A 21,526-nucleotide genomic window follows, 5' to 3' on the forward strand; every position below is an offset into this window, starting at 1 on the left:
TCAGTAAATGTTTTTGGCTATGAGGGTGATAATGATGGGGTTTTCCCTCTCCATGTTAGCAAGTGTAACTTTTCAAAAGAAGTAGATTTACTATTGCTAAGTGCAGGGGAAAAGAGACACTATTGTTTGATAAGGAATTTCAGTCGGTTGATGGGAGATAGGACAAAACATAACGGAAAAACATTCTATTGTAAACACTGTCTTCATGGCTTCAGTAGACAAAATTTGCTTGATAATCATAAACTTTATTGTTATACCCATGGTCTGCAGAAAGTTAGATTACCAGACAGTGAAGATGAGAAGTGGGTTAAATTTAAAAGTCTACAGAAGCAGCTAAAGGTTCCGTTTGTAATCTATGCTGATTTCGAATCCATTACCAGAAAAGTTAGCAGCTGTCAACCCAATCCAAACACATCACATACTACAGTCTATCAACAGCATGAGCCTTCAGGATTCTGTTACAAGGTTGTATGTTCAAACCCTGACTATTACAAACCAGCTGTAGTTTACAGGGGCCCCAATGTTATTCAAAACTTCATTGAATGTTTACTCGAGGAAGAGAAGCATATTACACAATTGTTAGATCAGGAAGTACCAATGATAATCACTGATGATGAAGAGCAAGCATTTCAGGATGCCAAGGTGTGTCACATTTGTCATACACCTTTCGGTCCAAAGTCTGTCAAAACGAGAGATCATTGTCATATATCAGGGAGATTTAGGGGTGCTGCCCATCAAAAATGTAATCTTAATTACAAGTTCAAACAAGTAACAGACAAAGAAACCAACCAGAACAAATACTTTCTTCCTGTCATCTTTCACAATCTTAAGGGTTATGACTCCCATCTCATCATGCAAAAGCTGGATAAATCCATCAAGTAAAAACTACAATGTTTGGCTAACAACATGGAAAAGTACATCTCATTCTCTGTTGGCAATCTGAGGTTTATCGACTCAATTCAGTTTCTAAATACATCTCTAGAAACATTGGTAGACAATTTGAAAGCTGAAGGTTCTTCCAAATTTAAGAATCTAAAACATGAGTTTTTGGATCAGCAACAATTTCATCATCTCTTAAGAAAGGGAATATATCCGTATGATTTCATGGATGATGAATCCAAGTTTGAGATGAATTTTCTTCCTTCCAAAGAAGAATTTTACAATGTTCTGAGTGACAGCCCCATTTCAGACAGTGATTATGTCCATGCACAACAGGTATGGTCCACTTTTGGTCTTAAAACAATGGGTGACTATCATGATTTATACATGAAAACGGATGTCTTATTGTTGGCAGATGTTTTTGAGAATTTTAGGAATATGGCTTTAGAATACTATCACTTAGACCCTGCCCATTATTACACGCTGCCAGGTTTGGGTTGGGATGCTATGCTGAAGATGGGAAATGTAGAACTAGAGCTGCTCACTGACTTAGACATGCATCTCATGATAGAACAAGGACTTAGGGGTGGCATATCTATGATTTCCACAAAATATGCAGAGGCTAACAATCCTTATCTGAAAAAGGATTTCAGACCTAGTGAACCCTACTCTTATATCATGTACTGGGATGCTAATAATTTGTATGGTCATGCCATGTCCCAGCCATTGCCTGAGCGAGACTTCCAATGGATGACTCCAGATGACATTGACAGGCTAAACATACAGAGCATCCCTCACGATTCTAAAACTGGATATATTTTGGAGGTTGACCTAAAGTATCCACACGAGTTGCACGACAGTCACAATGACTATCCCTTAGCCCCAGAGTCCATTACAGTAACAAAAGACATGCTTTTCCTCGTTCCCTGGAGTTAAGAGAGAAGCTCTGTATCAAGGGGAAACCTGTTAGGAAGTTAGTCCCAAATCTGTATGATAAACAAAAATATGTTGTACACTACAGGAACCTGCAGTTCTATTTGAATCAGGGACTAAAACTGACCAAAATTCATCGAGTAATTCAATTCCAACAGTCCCCATGGTTACGACCTTACATTCTTTTTAATACCGAGAAACGGAAACAGGCTAAGAATGAAGCAGAGAAGGCTTTCTTCAAGTTATGTAACAATTCATGTTTTGGCAGATCCATGATGAATGTGAGGAAGCATGTTAATGTTGAATTGGTCAGTTCATCTAAAAGACTGAGAAAGCTTTGTGCTAAACCTACTTTTGAAGCCTTTAAAATTTGTAATCCTGATCTGGCAGCTGTACACCTGAAACGAGCAAGCCTGTTCCTAAATCAACCTCTGTATGCAGGCTTTTCGATACTGGATCTCTCAAAGATAGTGATGTATGATTTTCACTATAATTTTATCCATAAACACTATGGAGAAAAGGCCCACTTGTGTTTTACTGACACAGACTCAATGTGTTATCAAATTGAGACTGAAGAACTGTATGCTGATATGGCCAAGCATTTCGATTTGTTTGACACCAGCAACTACAACCCCTCCCACCCCCTATATTCTGTACAAAATGCCAAAGTTTAAAGACGAAGTTGGAGGCTGTGTTCTTGAACAGTTTGTTGGATTGCGACCAAAAATGTACTCTCTTATGTATGATGGAAAAGAAAAGCAGACTGCCAAGGAAGTATCCAAAACCGTGATAAAGAAGCAACTTAGACATTCAATGTACAAACAATGCCTCTTTGACGAGGTACAATATAGACACACTATGCATAGTATTCAGAGCAAAAACCACCAGCTGTACAGCGTAGCTGTGAATAAAATTAGTCTGAGTTGCTTTGATGACAAAAGATATGTTTTATAGGATCAATGCAATTCATATACAGTGGAAGCTGTCTAACATAGCAGCTATACAATCCAGCAAGTTTTCTAAACTGACATAAAATATTAGTTCCATCCGTGACTAGCACATTTATCATCATTTAAAAGCTGTTTATTCTGGCAGCCATTCATTACGGATTTTGCCATCAAATGAGGCAACTAAAAGTGTGTTTTGTAATTAGAGTTTTTCACTTATATCTATTATGGCAACGGGAAAGCTCGCATCACCAATATGGTTTGTGGTTTGGGATGCGGTGAAACCTGTGAGTGTTAGCTGGAACAAGCTAACCATGAGTGACATTGCAATGATTCTCAATAAAGCATTGCACTCTTCCCAAGAAGAAAAACTCAACTAGTTGAAGCTATTTACACTCTTTATTACAAATACACAAATACATGTTGATCGTCACATGCCTCAAATTAAACTGCATACAGATTAATGCATTAACAAGCTATTCACATTCTACTACATAATATTAGCATTATGATCAGCTCGTAGAAAAACAAAGTTTATAGTTCATCATCTGATTGTTCATCATCTGACTGTTCATCCACAGACTTGTCATCAAAGTCTACATCTTCAGCCTGGCCCGAGTCCACATGAGAGAGAATATCTTTCACGACAGGTTTCATCCACTGTCCAATTTTCGCATCAATGTCTTTGGGGTTCATGTCAGGGTCCAGGTCTGTGATTTTCTCCAATACAGGCTTGAAAAGGGGACCATATCCGAAATAGCTGGCATAACGGATGGCTATCGCAAGTCTGTCAAGAAACATAGTTTCCCAGCATTTCCTCAATTTCTTCTCAATCAATCTTTCACTCTTTCCTTTATCCTCAAGGTCCTCCTTTTTTTTCCTTATGTCCTCCTTGCAGGCTTTCAACGTTTGTTCCCACATGTATTCAATGCCTTTCACTTCTCTCTCTTGATCAACCATAGTACCTTTTTTCACTGGACGCAGGATATCATTCTTAGTATCATCAGGTGCATCCACCTTAGCTCGCTTCTGCAGAGGCTCCCCACCATTTTCAGGGCACCAGGTCCTCACATGACGTTGAAGGTCATGGTTGTTTTCAAATACAATATCGCATTCATCACAGGAAGGCATGTTTTCGTCTTCCGAGGGTACAGTAGTCTCAACCAGCTTGGAGATGTTATCTCTGTGTGTGTCTGGAGTCAAATGATAAGGTGGCTCAGGTTGTTCCTCTTTTATAGATGTGCCCCCTGTCTCAAAGTGTCTTGATTTTGGTGGTGGGGGGGGGTTGAAACATGTCGTTTTGCTATCTCTGGGACCGGGGGTATGTCAGCTTTTGTAACATTAGGTTGTCATCTCTCAGATTCAAGGCTTGTAGGTTGTAGGTCGATAGTCAGATTGCCATAAGGTTTTTGAACAGCTGTCTCATACACTGACATAAACCTATCAGCATTGTTGGGGTAGATATGTCTGGCAAACAATTGGACCTGAAGTCTATCCATTGGGGAATTAAAAAGGGTCACATAGTGAGAATTCAGAGCAATGTCACGTGACTCTTTCCCTCGTGGAAACAGATTCTGTAACAGTAGGAAGATAATGACATTCTTATGATGAGAGGTTCGGGTAAATAGCTGCGAGATGCGTTTGTCATCCTTGGCTTCAGACATCAAGTCATCCAACACAATCATGTTGTTGTTTCTGGCATCCAAGTAGGTGTCGTCAAGTACATTGTAAGGAATTCCTTTCACAAACGTCACATGGGGTAACTGTTCACAGATCACCTGGTACAGGGGCTGCCATTGAGTATAGCACCAGATAATGTGATTAGGTGTTGGCTGTATACATCCTTGCATGAGAAGGTTGTATACAAACATCGATTTGCCACTGCCAGTAGGACCCACAACGACTGAATTAGAGGGGATGGTAAACTTGAAATGTTTAGGCATTAAGTGTGACTGCAGCAGTGGCTGCAAATATTGCTGCTGCTGCTGCTGCTGCTGCTGCTGCTGCTTGCTGCTGCTGCTGCTGGGAATATGCTGCTGCTGCTGCTGCTGCTGCTGGGAATATTGCTGCTGCTGCTGCTGGGAATATCGCTGCTGCTGCTGCTGCTGGAATATTGCTGCTGCTGCTGCTGGGAATATTGCTGCTGCTGCTGCTGTGAATATTGCTGCTGCTGCTGCTGGGAATATTGCTGCTGCTTGTCATACTCCTTGTGTTTATTACGCCTATGTCTGCTGCTAAGAATATTGCTGCTGGCCAGGTATAAGTCATGAAGGTATAAGTATTGGAACAGAGAGAACAACCATACATGTTGTCACGTCAGCAGTTTGATTCCAACTGTGATCATGTCATAAAATGGATGCTCTTTATACCCACCAAAAAGACTGTAGATCTGCCTCGGGGATCCAGCTGTTGAATTTCTTGGGATAACCCATCCATTTGACATACACCTCTTTTCTACCAGTTCTCTTCCTCTTCTTCAAGACTTTGTCAACACGCCACATGGTGTCTGCAGACTTATAAACTTTCTGAAGTTCATTTGCATAAAAGGTACCAGTGATCGGATCCTCAGCCATATCCTTGACTTTGTAGACTGGTATCCCATCCCTATAATATCGTCTGCTAATAATGAATATTTCCTCTGTCCATTTCTCCTGATAGTCGCGTTGAAAGGCATGTCTCAAATGTGACAGTCGTACCTGATCCCCTACTTTGAATTTAAAGGCTTTCCGTCTGCTTTCATTCACCTTCTCTGCTTTGGGTTTGACTTGTTTGTGCAGTGGATCAATGTACTGTTGTTTCCAAACGACTGATTCATTTTTGACATCAATATCAGCTGGTGATCTTTCATTTAGCGATCTGTGGGGTCTCTGGTTATAATCATTCACCAAGTCTTGTAAAATGTCAAGATAACGATACGTTTGTTTGAAAGTAAAATATCTATACATAGTCGTCTTGAGTGTTCGTATTACTCTCTCGGCATAAGAAGCCTTGGTTTCATTCTGTGTGACATAGTAGGTGATACCCTTCTTTGCTAAATATGATCTCACTTTCTTGTTATCAAATTCACGACCTTTGTCAGATCGTATAATGTGTGGTAGAGTAGCACGAGCAAATATCTTCTTCATGGCTTTAATAATGACATCTGGAGTTTTATTTTGGAGAGGCTCCACCCACAGAAATCGTGTAAATACGTTAATAGCTATCAATAAGTATTTTACACCATCATTGTCTGAGGCTATGTTAGATACATCAGCCAAGTCAATATCCCACCGGTCATTCAAACCAGTTGAGACCACTCTGTTCTGCTTAAACTTGTATCTAAGAGGTCGTTGAAGTGAATAGGCATCTTGAGAAGCGAGCCACTTTTTGATGTGATGTAAGCTGATATCAAATTTCCCTTCCTTTTTCACCATGTGATATAACTTAGTTGAGCCCACGAAGGAGGCTGGGTGTTTGGAATTAAAGTAAATGCTGGACAAATACTCTTCCCATCCTTCCACGGGCATGGTTGTAGGAGGAATGTCATTAAAGTAAACAGAGTCTAGCTTTTATATGTGTAGGCAGTGTACACACAACAGTTGTCTCGACTCGTTCTGTATGGTCTACTTTTCATTTCACTGTAAAAGGTCCCCTGACACGTACTATCTATGAAGTTAGCAACATAAGGTTGTAATACCTGAATGGTCATTTATACCCCACTGCTTTCAACATCTACTTTAGTGAAAACAAATACACGGGGCTTACTAATGTACTGTTCGGGGTTTCCCCAGTCAAACACAACCTTTTTTTAAACATGCAGGCATCTATTTTTAGCGTGATGTCCATACCAATGAAAGCAGCACCATGAACGAAACAAATATTAAAGCAATGGGAAGGAGTGGTAAGTCAGTTTACATGTACAGAGATGACTTTAAATGAACATTGTTTTGCTGTAAACACGCCTTACTATAAACTCATCCAACCAGACGATTCAAACCACATGTGAATACAGAGTATATTCATTTTAACGCGTCGAGGCGAGATGGTTTAATTTCACCAATGTATTTCTCAGGGGCTGCGTTATAGTGAAGACTGCAGCATTCGCAGAACTCCCGTACACTTCGTGTCTCGCTATGTGACCCACTTTTCCCCTTCACTGTAACAGGTCACTAAAAGTGCACCGTGAATGACTACAACATTTCAATACACAGATCTTCTTTTAATTAGCACTTTGTTTACAATATTTACTTAAGTGAATATCACATAGTGGCTTTAATGACAAGTTAACGAAGGTATTATGAAGTCCAATGGATAGCGCGGGGTTTCCCACTGCTCATGACACTACCGTTTTAAATTCAAAGATATCTATTTTTAGCGTGACGTCATCGAGGCAGGTAAGACTAACCAATCAGATTCACATCCCATCCGTTCCACCTTAATCAACCAATCAGAAGCTCGTATATTTTATGCTGATCTCTCCTTTCCTATTCATCAACCCAATATTCATGATACGTATCATATTCACCACATAGTGTATTCGCTGCAGCCCTAATACATACATAAAATGTATACATACTAATATTTGTATAGCACCAATATCCAGCTCAGCTGCAAAGGTGCTTTGCTTTCCCCTCGATCATTGGATGCCAATCTCAACAGCACATCATATTTTCAATCTCAACTCCCTGGGGATCATAAAACTCTTGCAGCCATTATCGCTACATCACATGCATCGCTACAAGACTTGCATCATAACCATATGTACAATACTCATGACACTACATGCAGCTGGTACTGAGAGTTGGAAGGATGACATGCACCATGTAAATATGAACAAGTGTTTGCCACTGATATGGCAATGTCCCCCGCAGCTAAAGAATGGAATATCTATATTTACTACTTTTTATTTTTGGGTCACATACAAGATGCCTGAAATGACTGGTGTCTGCATAATCACCCAATGTAGGCTGTCAACATACTTGAAACATTGGGTGCAATGTTTTATGAGATATCCGCTTTAAAAAGCGGTCAAAGTATCGTGGTGACCTTGAAGATAAGGTCAAGGTCACCCAAATAAACTGGTGTCTGCGTAATCCCCCAATGTAGGCTGTCACCAAATTTGAAGACACTGGGTACAACAGTCCATCAGATATCATGTTAACAACAGTTTGAAAAGTGGTTAGTGTCATGGTGACCTTGAAAATAAGGTCAAGGTCACGCAAATCGACTGGTGTCTGCGTAATCCCCCAATGTAGGCTGACACCAAATTCGAAGACATTGGGTACAACAGTTCATGAGATATCGCGTGAACAAGAGTTGGAAAAGTGGTCAAAGTGTAGTGGTGACCTTGAAAATAAGGTCAAGGTCACGTAAATCGACTGGTGTCTGCGTAATCCCCCAATGTAGGCTGACACCAAATTTGAAGACATTGGGTACAACAGTTCATGAGATATCGCGTGAACAAGGGTTGGAAAAGTGGTCAAAGTGTCGTGGTGACCTTGAAAATAAGGTCAAGGTCACGTAAATCGACTGGTGTCTGCGTAATCCCCCAATGTAGGCTGACACCAAATTCGAAGACATTGGGTACAACAGTTCATGAGATATCGCGTGAACAAGAGTTGGAAAAGTGGTCAAAGTGTAGTGGTGACCTTGAAAATAAGGTCAAGGTCACGTAAATCGACTGGTGTCTGCGTAATCCCCCAATGTAGGCTGACACCAAATTCGAAGACATTGGGTACAACAGTTCATGAGATACCGCGTTAACAAGAATCGGGACGTACGTACGTACGGACGGACGCTGCTGAATACATAGTCCCCCGTTTCTCGCTGCGGCGGGGGACAATAACCGCCAAATGTACAACACAGGCATAACCATCACAGTCGTGGTGGATCGCAACAGCAAATAATTACTACAACATGCTTAATACAGCACATGCATTGTCGAAACACATGCACAACTACAACATTTGCACAGTACATGCATCACAACAAATCAATCATCACATCTCCTGCAAATCATTGCTACAACATACATAACTATAATGCATGCATTATCACAGTATACACATTGCTCTAAAGTATCCATTGTTATGCTATACATGTTGCTGCATACGTATCAATACAAAGTATGCATCACATATCTGCCTAGCAATAGTCATATGTTATAACTGTCATATTTGCACCACAATAGTAAGATGTTATAACTGTCATACCTTACCCATGATGTACCACAATAGTAACATGTTTTAACTGTCATATCTCCATGCCATGATACACCATCTTTCTAACTTGTCATAACTGGCAAATCTACCAACCTGGACTATGTTATACAATCACATTATGACTGTCTATCTGTCTACCTGGGCTATGCTGTACAATTACATTATGACTGTCTATCTGTCTACCTGGGCTTATATGTTGTACAATCACATTATGACTGTCTATCAGCCTACCTGGGCTATGTTGTACAATCACATTATGACTGTCTATCTGCCTACCTGGGCTATGTTGTACAATCACATTATGACTGTCTATCAGCCTACCTTGGCTATGTTGTACAATCACATTATGACTGTCTATCAGCCTACCTGGGCTATGTTGTACAATCACATTATGAGTGTCTATCAGCCTACCTGGGCTATGTTGTACAATCACATTATGACTGTCTATCAGCCTACCTGGGCTATGTTGTACAATCACATTATGACTGTCTGTCTGCCTACCTGGGCCAGAATGTATTCATCCATGAACTGTTCAGGCTTCTTGACATGGTTGGGTTTGAGACAGCGGACAAACACCGGTGATGCTGACTGCATCCGCTCCATCAGGATGTTGAGAGAGCTCTGTAGGAGAAGAGACAACCATGGTAACAATCTGTCACCAAGGCATCAACTACAATCAACTGGTTTATGTTGAAGACAGGACCAGTTGTTTACAGAGCAGCTAATGTTTTAGTGTCATCATAAATGTTTCAGAAGACCTAACTCAAATTATTCAAACTTGTTACATCTCAAAATCAAAGATTGAAGATTATAACATTACCAAGAAACACAAGTAGAATGGATTTACAAATTAAAAGGGAGAATCAAATATTTTGTGAAGATCATTTCAATATTTGACAGGTTTTTGGTGATTATTCCCCATAATCTATGCCATCTTAATACCTGACAAGTGGTGACATCCCTTACCTTGAACTGTGCTCCTACAGTCACCTTCCGCTTGGCTCGAATCTTGTCAGGATTTATTTTCCTTAGCTGGAAACAAGTTGACTTTATAACAGAAACACTATGGCTTGCTTCATCATAGTCACTGTATAAGGGTAGTAATATCTCTGTCTTTCTTGTTAGTAGTGAATATATAACAGCAATGCTATTTATGTCTTGCTCATCAGTAGTCGTTATAAAATAAAAACACTATCTACATGTCTTGGCATTTAGATTCAATACACTGAAATTCTCACCAAGCTTGTTTTGTGTTCTCCAGGGACAATAGAGGTTATTATATGCCAGTTTTCATATCATAACCCATATCAACCTGAGACCCTGACATATGCCCATGGGTTGAAGGTCATATAATAACCTTTTTGTCAAATACATTAAATCAAGGTGTAAAATGAATCTATGGGCAAGTGAATCTAATATGTAATCACCTGGTAAGGAGTGAGTGAGTGAATTTAGTTTTACGCCGCACAAAGCAACATTCCAGCTATAATTTTTGGCGGCGGTCTGTAAATAATCGAGTCTGGACCAGACAATCCAGTGATCAACAGCATGAGCATCGGTCTGTGCAATTGGGAACCGATGACATGTGTTCACCAAGTCAGCGAGCCTGACCCGATCCCATTAGTCGCCTCTTACGACAAGCATGGGTTACTGAAGATCAATATTGTAACCCGGACCTTCACGGGTATCACCTGGTTTGGAAGTCACTGTAAAGCTAGCCACAATGAACAATGTAACTCAAATTTCTCATAGGTTTACATGGTTCACCCATTCAAAATGAATTGACAAGCCATATCGGCCTGGCAGAGCGTGTGGTTATTACACATCTGTGATATGACCGTCTCTGTGTTTGATCTATTGTGCATGTAAAATGAGTCATTGATATGTGTATACCAGGTAAAGATGGTATGCATCACAGTTATCCAGCTGAAGATACAGGTTTACAGTATCAGTGGATCAATGACCAACATTGATTTCTAACCTTTTACCAGCTATATTAGGGCAATCACTCTTATGGAGTGAGAGGGACCCAAAGACCCAGAGGTCATAAAAATGTTCTACATTGATGAAACTTTCAATTTTTAATATCCACACAGTATCAAGGCAAAGCCATGGGCCAAAGTGTGTCTTTGACCAATGTATCCTCTGCCCACAAGAACACGGGTCAAGTCAAAATTCTGAATGTACTTGATCCAATGTCCCTCCTATACAAAGCATGGGTCTGATTGTCCTTGCCACCTACACCTATATAAGTCAAGTCAAGGATCCAAGTGTCACTAGTTTAGACTTGATAGTGCTATCCTCACCCTGGATGACTTCCTCAGAGTTCGTCCTTGTAGAGACAAGCTGCCAGTCCTGGTGATCTGAGCTGGAGAAGATGAGATGACAGATTTTCAACTATGAGTGAGTAAGTGAGTGAGTTGGATTTTACGCCGCATGCAGCAATATTCTAGCTATATGGCGGCGGTCTGTAAATAATAGAGTCTGGACCAGACAATCCTGGGATCAACAGCATGAGCATCGATCTCCACAACTGGGATACAATGACATGTGTCAACCCAGTCAGCGAACCTGACCACCCGATCCCATTAATCGCCTCTTACCACAAGCATGGGTTACTGAAGACCAATTCTAACTCAGATCTTCACGGGTTTCATCTTTGTTACTTTGATGTAGTATAATACACAGCTTGACACCTCAAGGGTAGTACACAAGGCACATATGAAGGCAGATTTTAATTTCTTTAGGGTCATCATGATCTAAATGTACTTGGAGAATATTTCTGTTGTAGTTTAGGTAAATGAAGTACATTCCTACAGTGTCCAAACATCAGTAGCTGCTTACCTCTGAAGATGGTCTTGACCAGTGATGTGTTGCTGGATGTGAGGATCTCCATAATGCCTGATGGCAGTGTGTCTCGGTTCTTCTCCAACCACTGGGTGGCATCATACTCCACCTACATCAACATACAACATCAACATCAGCATGAAACCAAAATATGTCACATCATGGTTCATTGGCTGGAAATATTTTATGTTAAAACAAGAACAGAAGTGATACCTATGCAGTTGAGAAGATGGAAATAGTTCTCCGCATATTGGTTGACATCCCTGTGCCAGCTAAGTGGTTGCCAGAAGAGTTATCTCACCTTGCAACGATAGTGTTGATATAGTTATCTCACATTGCCAGCATAGTGATTGACAGTTATCTAACCATGCCCAACAGAGTTATCTCTACCTTGCCAGCACTGCTCTTGACACGAATTATCTACCTTGCCAGCGAGTTTGATATAGTTATCTCACCTTGCCAGCACTGTTCAGCAGAATTATCTCACCTTGCCTTACCAGCTAGTGGTTGATATAGCATTACCATACAGTGGTTGATATAGTTATCTCACCGCAGCTGATTGGTCCATCAAAATAGTCTCAACCAATCACAAAAGCAGTTAGTTTCCAGCCTAGTTTTTAAGTTATCTCACCTTACATCTATTTGGTTGATATAGTTATCTCACCTTGCCAGATAGTGGTTACTATCAAGACTTGAAGGAGATGGATATAGCATAAAAATTTATCTCACCTTGCCGATAGTGTTTTGATATAGTTATCTCACCTTGCCAGCTATTGGTTGATATAGCATGTATGTTCTTGTACAGAATTATCGTCAGTAAAATAGTTATCTCACCATCAGATACTGTGCGTTGACAGAATTATCTCACCTTGCCTCTAGTGTTGATATAGTTATCTCACATTGCCAGCATAGTGATTGACAGTTATCTAACCATGCCAGCATAGTGGTTGACATAGTTATCTCACCTTGCCAGCACTGTGGTTGACAGAATTATCTCACCTTGCCAGCTAGTGGTTGATATAGTTATCTCACCTTGCCAGCACTGTTCTTGACAGAGTTATCTCACCTTGCCAGCTAGTGGTTGATATGTTATCTCACCTTGCCAGCTAGTGGTTGATATATTATCTACCTTGTCAGCTAGTGGTTGATATAGTTATCTCACCTTGCCAGCTAGTGGTTGATATAGTTATCTCACCTTGCCAGCAGAGTGATGGCAGTTATCTCATCTCCTATATAGCCAGCACAGTGCACTGTTTGACAGAATTATCTCACCACTGCCATCTGACCTTGATATAGTATAGTGGTTGACAGAATTATCTCACCTTGCCAGTATAGTGGTTGACAGACTTATCTCACCTTGCCAGCATAGTGGTTAACAGAATTATCTCACCTTGCCAGTATAGTGGTTGACAGACTTATCTCACCTTGCCAGCATAGTGTTTAAGAGAATTATCTCACCTTGCCAGCATAGTGTTTAAGAGAATTATCTCACCTTGCCAGCATAGTGGTTAACAGAATTATCTCACCTTGCCAGCATAGTGGTTAACAGAGAAGTTGACACTGCGACTCTGCTGTGATGCCTCAAAGTTCTTGTTCTTCTTGAAATGTGAGGTGACCTTCTCCACATATGTCTGGTCTGTGCCCTGTAGCATGGAGAGACAGTGACTGAGTATGATGCTTTAAGTGCCTTTTACACCATTTATTGAAATTTTGATAACTTTGACCATTCGTAACTACTCTCCCCTTTCATGACCTACAAGAAGACTCATACCCTTATCGTACGCCATAATTGCCAAGAATCGTGGCAAACCAATCAAATCGCGAGTAGTAAAATGCATTTCGAAGCATGAAAATGGCGGCACCGTTGAACTTTGAAACTGCGCTAAACTATGCAAAGCGCAATTTAAACATAAACTTTGAGCTAAAGGATCAGAAACTTTAAACACTGAAACATATTTACAAAGGGAACGACTGTATTGCTGTTTTGCCCACGGTGTGTAGGATATTCTATGAGCCATGTTTGGAAATTTGTTTTGAGTTATCTTTCCTTTGTAATGGTACTAGACTATTTTCATCTCCATGCCCGTTTGCGCTTAGCCAGGGCCCAGTCATAAACATGGCCACAAGAGGGGTACGAGACGCCATCCGGCTTGCCGGAATGACACGAAGTAGTTACGAATGAACTTTGACAACATCTTATGGAGAAGGAAACTCCAGATCATGCATTTTGTCTTGAGACAGCATAGAATTTGTTTCTAAAAGAGTACCCAAACACATATTAATCTCATCAAAATCAGATCATAGTGAAAGACTGAATATTTTTTCTAACCATGCAACCTTGAATAGGTTATCACAAGGAGTTCCAAGTGACAGTTACAGGCTATACTACTGAATCAGTTAAAATCATCATCTGATTCTCACTTCAAAACAGCAAACAGTTTAAATCGAAAAGACTTTTAATTGTCCTTGGATGGTACTGCCATCAATTAAACATTCAAGAATATTATTTCATTTTCAGATTTGTTTTCAAATTGTAAATAGAGAACACAGTCCAAATACTTATCAAGGTCTGGTTTGGAATGGACTAGCACCGTAAAACCTGAAAAACCTCCCCCTGCCAACAACAGCATGGTATGTATTCATATAGTTGTAGAGCTGAGAAGACAAGTAGGGCGATATATCACCGTGACATTTACAAGTAGCTGGGTCGGCCTCACCCTACAGTGTCTTCCTTGATGTGCCATTGAGCAAACTTAAAGTGAAACTAGAACACTTCAGCCAGTGAATGATTTTTTAAAATTACAGAGACTTGTCAACTGATAAACCCTTATTTATATAGTGTAGAAATTGCACCTCTCCACAGTGACACAGTTATGTCTTTTCTGGTTTGGATTTTAAGTGGGCCACAACACTTACCTTAGGGAACATGCTTTCTTCATCCAATAGAGCCAGAAGTCCTATCGGCTTTGTCAGAAACATATCCTGAAATATAGGTTTGTTCAATTAATACAAGGAATGGGTCATTTTCAAAATTTGCCCAACTTTTGGTCAGTAACACATTGCTCTGAAAATATTGTTTCATTTTTTTTTCAAAAATCATATTATGAAAGAAAAAAGTATTTTGTTCCTCACAATGATGTAAAATGGTGTACCTGTTTGTTATTTTTGGGACAAAATTGGGTTTTTATCATCATTGTGAAAAAAAACCCACTGTCAGTGGACAGCGACATTACTTTGCAGTACCATAAAGTTTAAATTCCAGGGTATTTATACATATTTTTTAAAGATTTAGAATGAAACACCAATATTAAAAACACATTCCTGCATGAAATATTGAAAACAAAATGAAAATCACATAATTACAATGAAAACATTGACTGTCCAAAATGTCACAGTCAGTGGTGTAACGAATATAAACTTGTGACATTAATAATTATCTCGTTTGAGTAAAAAATATGAAACACTAAATGGTCCCTTTGCTGATGACTTTCTTCTCATGGCAGAAGTTTTGTGGAGGCCAAATTTTATTTTGATGTTGAAGTTTGATGCAGTTGGTGAGTCTACTTTATATCATAACTTTTTATGGAGTCAGTGGTGTAACGTTGATTTCTTATTCATGTGTTCTTTTTCATAACAATGTTTATTTAAAGTACATCAAAGTTGCTAAAACATCAACATTTATGCCAGGTGGTCTGTGGTTAGGGAGCATTAATTGTAATAAAGTTCATAAAAGTGGGAATAGGTCAGTCAGGTGTAACTGTCAGTGGTATAACATGGGAAAATGTTACGCCACTGACAGTTTTTGTTACACCACTGACAAAATGTTCATTTAAGTCACTTGTTCACAAAACTCAACTGCTTTGCATTGTATTTATCCAGTATATTTTATGACCATTAACTCATGTAAAGTCTGTGAAGGTAATTTGTTCTGGTATATTAGTATATAAAGTTCAGAAAAATCAGTGGTGTAACAAAAAATGTCATTGGTGTAACAGTATTACTACAATATGTTCATTTTATTGTTTTTAATATTATTTGTGAAAAACCTTTTAAAATCTGAGTGTTCAAAAGTTGCTATTGAGCTGTTCAATTCTGTTAATGATCAATTAAAGGCAATTAATTTGAATTTATCGTTGAAGTTGATTCAATAAAAATCAGTGGTGTAACAAAAATGTCATTGGTGTAACCATGTTACAACAATATGTACATTTTATTGCTTTTGTACATTACTATTTTTGAAAACCCTTTTAAAACAATATGTGACATTTTATTGCAATTTTTGTATCATTATTTTTTAAAACCATTTTAAAAATCTGAGTGTTCAGAATTTGCTGTTGAGCTGTTTAAATCTGTTAATTATCAATTAAAGGCAATTAATTTGGATTTATATTTAGAGTGAGGTAAAGAAAAATCAGTGGTGTAACACAACATGTCATTGGTGTCACAGTATTCTTTGAATTTGTACATTTTAATCTTAACTGTTGATATAATTTGTTTTCCAATGCCACATGTTGGAAAGCCGTTCTCCAATGATGATTATTAAGTAATCCAAAGCATCATATGGCTGTTGATTTGGTTTACTGTTCCAGTAAGTTGCAGAAAGTTCAGTGGTGTAACAGGCAGGATATCAAAAAATATCAGTGGTGTAACATGCATATTAGCTAACATTTAATTATTTCAAAAGAATAATTTAACAGTTAGACTGATATTTTATGATAACTGAAAACAGCTTTAATACCACTGTATACATAAAACATGTTCAGTCTTAAGTATACAAGTTATTTCAGGAAAAAATATCATATGTTACCATTACATTCTTCTCACACCAAGCCCTTTTTGCTAAATTTACAATTAAATATGTGAGAATAATGAAACGATTTAATTTTATATTTGAAAATAGAAAAAGTTTGTAAATAATGACAAATGTGAAAAATTCCTTATCTGACATCAAAGTTTGAAAAAGAATACTTTTATGCTTGTTACACCACTGACGGGTTTTTTCAGTGGATACTTTAAAAAAGTTTATTTTAAAAATATTTTATTACTTTCCTGTGTGCAAATTATCATGACCGCATTTTTTAATGTGTTGACCATTCAAAACAATAATGAGATAATTCAGTATGATGCTTTGTATTTTCATATTTTTCATAGCACGAATTTGGCCTTTTTTTGAGAATGACCCAAATATGTTGCTAAATCAATAATTCATTGAAAGAAATATACAGATTCTGAAATGATGTGTACATCTGCATACATACCAGAAGGGGCTTGTTGTCCACAAACTTAATCTCCTTCCAGTCGATACCTTCTCTAATGTATTCCTCCTGCTCCATTTTGAAAATGTGCTGTGGACAGACAACAGACAGGATTCTAGTGGACAGACAACAGACAGGCTTTTAGTGGACAGACAACATACAGGCTTTTAGTGGAAGACAACAGACAGGCTTTTAGTGGACAGACAACAGGCAGGCTTTTAGTGGACAGACAACAGACAGGCTTTTAGTGGACAGACAACAGAGAGGATTCTAGTGGACAGACAACAGACAGGCTTTTAGTGGACAGACAACAGACAGGATTCTAGTTGACAGACAACAGACATTTAGTGGACATACAACTGAGAGGCTTTCAGTGGACAGACGACAGACAGAGTTTTAGTGGACAACATCAGAACTGGGATAAAAAGACAAACAGGGCACAGAGGACAGACAAATGACAGTTGACAGACAAAAGGACAGACAATGGAGAACAACCAAACGACAGACAATTGGAAACAAAAGAATGCAATTGGGACCAAACAACAGATAACCAGAAGACAAGTGTGGAACAGACAACAGTCAGACAATGGAGGAAAGACAAAAAGAGACAATGGCCCAGAAGGACAACACAAAGAAATTTCAAGACAGATAAAAGAACATTGGCATATATAACAGACAGACAACAATCAAACATTAGTGACCAGACATCAGCCAGATGCTTTGGATCTGACAACAGACAGACAACTGGGAACGGGCAAGTCTCACTAAGGGACTGACAACAGTCTCACTCAGCAACAATTGGGAACAGACAGGCATTGTAAACTGATCTACGGTGGAAGAGACTGAACTATCATGGCAGGAGTTACCTCATTGAAGAAGAATTGCAGCTGCTCATTGGCTAAGTTGATACACGCCTGCTCAAAACTATTCGTCTCAAAATGCTCAAACCCAAATATGTCGAGGATCCCTGAAACACACAAGATCATACATCAGTTTCAGTCAAGACATTTCTAATGACTTATAGGGAGCTTAGGTAGTATCATACATTGTATTCACATAGAGCAATTTCTACAAAACTCACCAATCTCCCGGAGTTCATCAGAGGGAATATCTTCCTCTGGTGCGAGCAAGCAGTTGATCTTGTTGACTATCCAGCCAAACAGACGTCCATAGAGTGTCTTGGCCATGGCGTCCCTGGCATCTGACAATAGAGAACACTGCTGTAAGACTGGATTATATCAGGGTATTGCCATGTTCATCCCCAATGTTACTAATCACGCCCTAAATGACAATTCTCTCACATCCCAATTCCCCATTTTCTCACCCCATACCACTGTTATTCACCCGATATCCCTGTCACTTGCCCCATCTCCCATCCCATCAATCCCCCCATCCCTCCATGCAACCCCTCTCCAGTCTCCGTCTTCAGTATGACTCACCTTCAGCCTGCTGTTTACTGTACAGCTGCTTCACATACTCCCCTTTGATGACCGTCACCATGGATGTCAGACACGCCTCCACCTCCTCTGGGTCCACTTGCAACAGCATCTACACACAGCATCAAATCCTTTATCTTCCACACGTCTACCCACCTCTATACTTCCACAGTGAGATGGTCAACAGTCATAGCAATGTGTGTGGTTAGAGCGTCCGCCTGGAGAGCAGAAGGTCGCGGGTTCGATCCCCGACCGCGTCATACCAAAAGACATTAAAATATTGTACTTGTTGGTCCCTGTCTGGCGCTCAGCATTAATGGGTACAACAAGGACTGGTCGGCTCCCAGTCAGTATAATGTGTCTGAGTGGGGTATTCATGCTTCACTGCGGCATGGTATCTCAGTGGGCTAGCACTACAAAACCAGCATCAGTCTGGGCTAGTACAAGCAGCCGCACATTCACATACACACGCATGCACATCGTCATATGAGCGAAATATTCTCAAGCACGACGTTAAACCCAATTTCACCTCACCTCTATCAATGTGTGTCAGCTTAAAGGACTGTTCATAATTCATGGCTATAGCGGGCTCAGATGATGATTTTTATGGAGGAGCATGTTCAATGTCAATGGCCCCCCACTAAACTTTATGTACAAAGTAAGTGACCCGCCTGCATGTCATGTACAAAATCAATGACCCGTAATGCTGGTTTCATACATACAATCACAACAGGGCAATTCTAGGATTTAAACCTGTTAAATGAAACTCTGCAGAGCAAACAGTTATTCCTTTAGAAAACTTGGTCCCCCAGACCCCTGCTACATTCAAGATGACGATTTGTCCATGTCCCAGGGTAATCTCCATGTCATGCAGTAACTCACTGATGCCACCTTCACAGCTCCATTGGGGTCCAAAACCATTGCCGCATCTTGCTCATTGGAGCCAAATCGGATGTTTCCAAGGTGCAGCACACTGGCTATCACAGTGAACACTTCAGTTTGTTCCTAAAACACACAAAGAATTCTTCACCTCCAAATATATGTACTGAATACTTCATAACTGCCTTGCGTGCTTAGGAAACTGAGATATTAAGGCTCTGACCATGAAAAACAAAGTACATTTAATTTTCGAATAGGATCGGTTGCGAACAAACACTCCAAGCATGAATGAAAGTATTAAGGATAACTCTTACGAAAGAAAATACTTTCATGAAAACAATACTGTCACTTACATTTTCCATGTTTATAGTGAACACTGATAAAGATTACATACAGACTGGCCAGAAGTTAGTCGAGAATGTATATTGGAGTAAGGCATTTAATACTGCAAATACTGTACACAGTTTGTTCTCATGTTTTCTGTAACAACCCTATAGCTCTTGTCAAATGTCAATGTATCTGTACCTCGTCTGTGAAGCCAACCAGATCCATGGCGTTACAAAGTTCCTCGTATCGCCCCTTCAAAAGGCCACTCTTCTGCTGCAGCACCTTGGGGCCATTGGATAGATACCTGGATGGAATACATCAGTTATATTCCCTAGTTGGTAGATATGGTCAGACAGTATTTTCTAAAACCTATATCATCTACTACATACATCAAATGACTAAGGGAGTTAACTGCCTTTATTGTTACTAATCCCATTAACCTCTTCATATGTGATGTAAGAACGGTTACAAATATAACATTTCTCAAGTGAAGAACCACAGACTACACATAAACAGAACCATACACAGGTAATTCCTTCCAATCTGAGCTCAACTGGTGTGTGTTATGGAAGTCATCATAATACCTATCCATGGAGACGTTATCCTGACCTACCTGTACTTGCTGACGTCCCTGAGGACAAACTTGTCCTGCAGTTCTGGGGACAGTCCGGCGAAAATGTAGTGAAAGATGTGGAAGTTCTCCTCCCCAGGACTCTGACGCACCACCCGTGACTTTTCCAGCAGATACTCCGAGATCTTAGCACCCATCACTTGTAAGAGGAAGGGAGGTCAGGGTATCATTAATAAAACACAGCTGATGTAGACACACAGATAGGGAAGGTAGACACAGTGTGGACTGTATCTTAGTATATCATCATGATGACTGACTGAGTTTGGTTTTACGCCGCTTTTAGCAATATTCCAGCAACATCACGGCGGGACACCAGAAATGGGCTTCTCACATAGTACCCATGTGGGGATTCGAACCCGGGTCTTCGGCGAGACAAGCCAACGCTTTGACCACTAGGCTACCCCACCGCCCCTTGTCATGATGACACAATGTGAGGTAGACACAGTGGAGTGTATATCAGCATGTCATTATCATAACAGTTTGAGATACACATGGTGATCTGTATATCAGTGATCTGAATATTAGTATATCATCATGACACAGAGTTAGGTACACACAGTGGACTGTATATCACAACATCATCATTATAACACAGGGCATCAGTAGAGTAGCCATGGAGAAAGTCAGTAGTGAGTGAGAATGTTTTTGTTTTATGCCACTTCTAGCCATATTCCAGCAATATCATGGCGGAGGACACTTCACATATAGTACCCATGTGGGGAATCGAACCCGGATCTTCGGCGTGATAAGCGAACACTTTCACCACTAGGCTACCCCACCGCCCCAAGAGAGTCAGTATATTATCCAAGATTATTCAAGTATAAGATTCCCATGAAAAGATTCAGTTACGTGGTAACCTCAGTTGACTTTAATTTGAATCGATGAATCCATGTTGTACCCCAGGTAATATGACATAACTTACCCACGCCTTTCCTGAACTTGAGCTGGATGTACTTGCCGAGGCGACTAGAGTTGTCGTTCATGTTGGTCTGGGCATTGCCGAATGCCTCCAGCAGTGGGTTTACCTGGCAGTCAACAAGAACAGGACATCACACTTTATCACAGGGTGAGTGAGTGAGTTGGACACGAAACCGCGAAACATATGAACGCAACAGATAGTTAAACCTCGTTTAAGTTGAGATAAACCAGTATATAAATGTCAAATTTAGTGTGTATTCATTTTGTAAGATTG

The 21,526-nt window shown here is 39.9% G+C and overlaps 1 protein-coding gene across 4 annotated transcripts in view; it reads right to left on the reverse strand.

Moving 5' to 3' along the window:
• Positions 1–21,526, reverse strand: part of LOC124254622 (myosin-IIIb-like) — a 53,649-nt gene that overhangs the window by 21,908 nt on the left and 10,215 nt on the right. For all 4 annotated transcript variants that reach the window (XM_046688462.1, XM_046688482.1, XM_046688469.1 and 1 more), the window contains exons 4-17: positions 21,257–21,359; positions 20,317–20,473; positions 19,902–20,007; positions 19,380–19,502; positions 18,501–18,609; positions 18,143–18,262; positions 17,928–18,028; positions 17,065–17,151; positions 14,723–14,788; positions 13,333–13,449; positions 11,804–11,915; positions 11,266–11,327; positions 9,926–9,991; positions 9,461–9,580 (exon numbers count right to left, since the gene is read on the reverse strand). In XM_046688462.1, coding sequence (XP_046544418.1) covers positions 9,461–9,580; positions 9,926–9,991; positions 11,266–11,327; positions 11,804–11,915; positions 13,333–13,449; positions 14,723–14,788; positions 17,065–17,151; positions 17,928–18,028; positions 18,143–18,262; positions 18,501–18,609; positions 19,380–19,502; positions 19,902–20,007; positions 20,317–20,473; positions 21,257–21,359 — 1,449 coding nt within the window. The remainder of the gene's footprint in view (positions 1–9,460; positions 9,581–9,925; positions 9,992–11,265; positions 11,328–11,803; positions 11,916–13,332; positions 13,450–14,722; positions 14,789–17,064; positions 17,152–17,927; positions 18,029–18,142; positions 18,263–18,500; positions 18,610–19,379; positions 19,503–19,901; positions 20,008–20,316; positions 20,474–21,256; positions 21,360–21,526) is intronic.

Source organism: Haliotis rubra, unplaced genomic scaffold, assembly GCF_003918875.1.
Source record: "Haliotis rubra isolate DU_JTF1 unplaced genomic scaffold, ASM391887v1 Scf115, whole genome shotgun sequence".
In the NCBI taxonomy this organism is placed as follows: Eukaryota; Metazoa; Mollusca; class Gastropoda; order Lepetellida; family Haliotidae; genus Haliotis; species Haliotis rubra.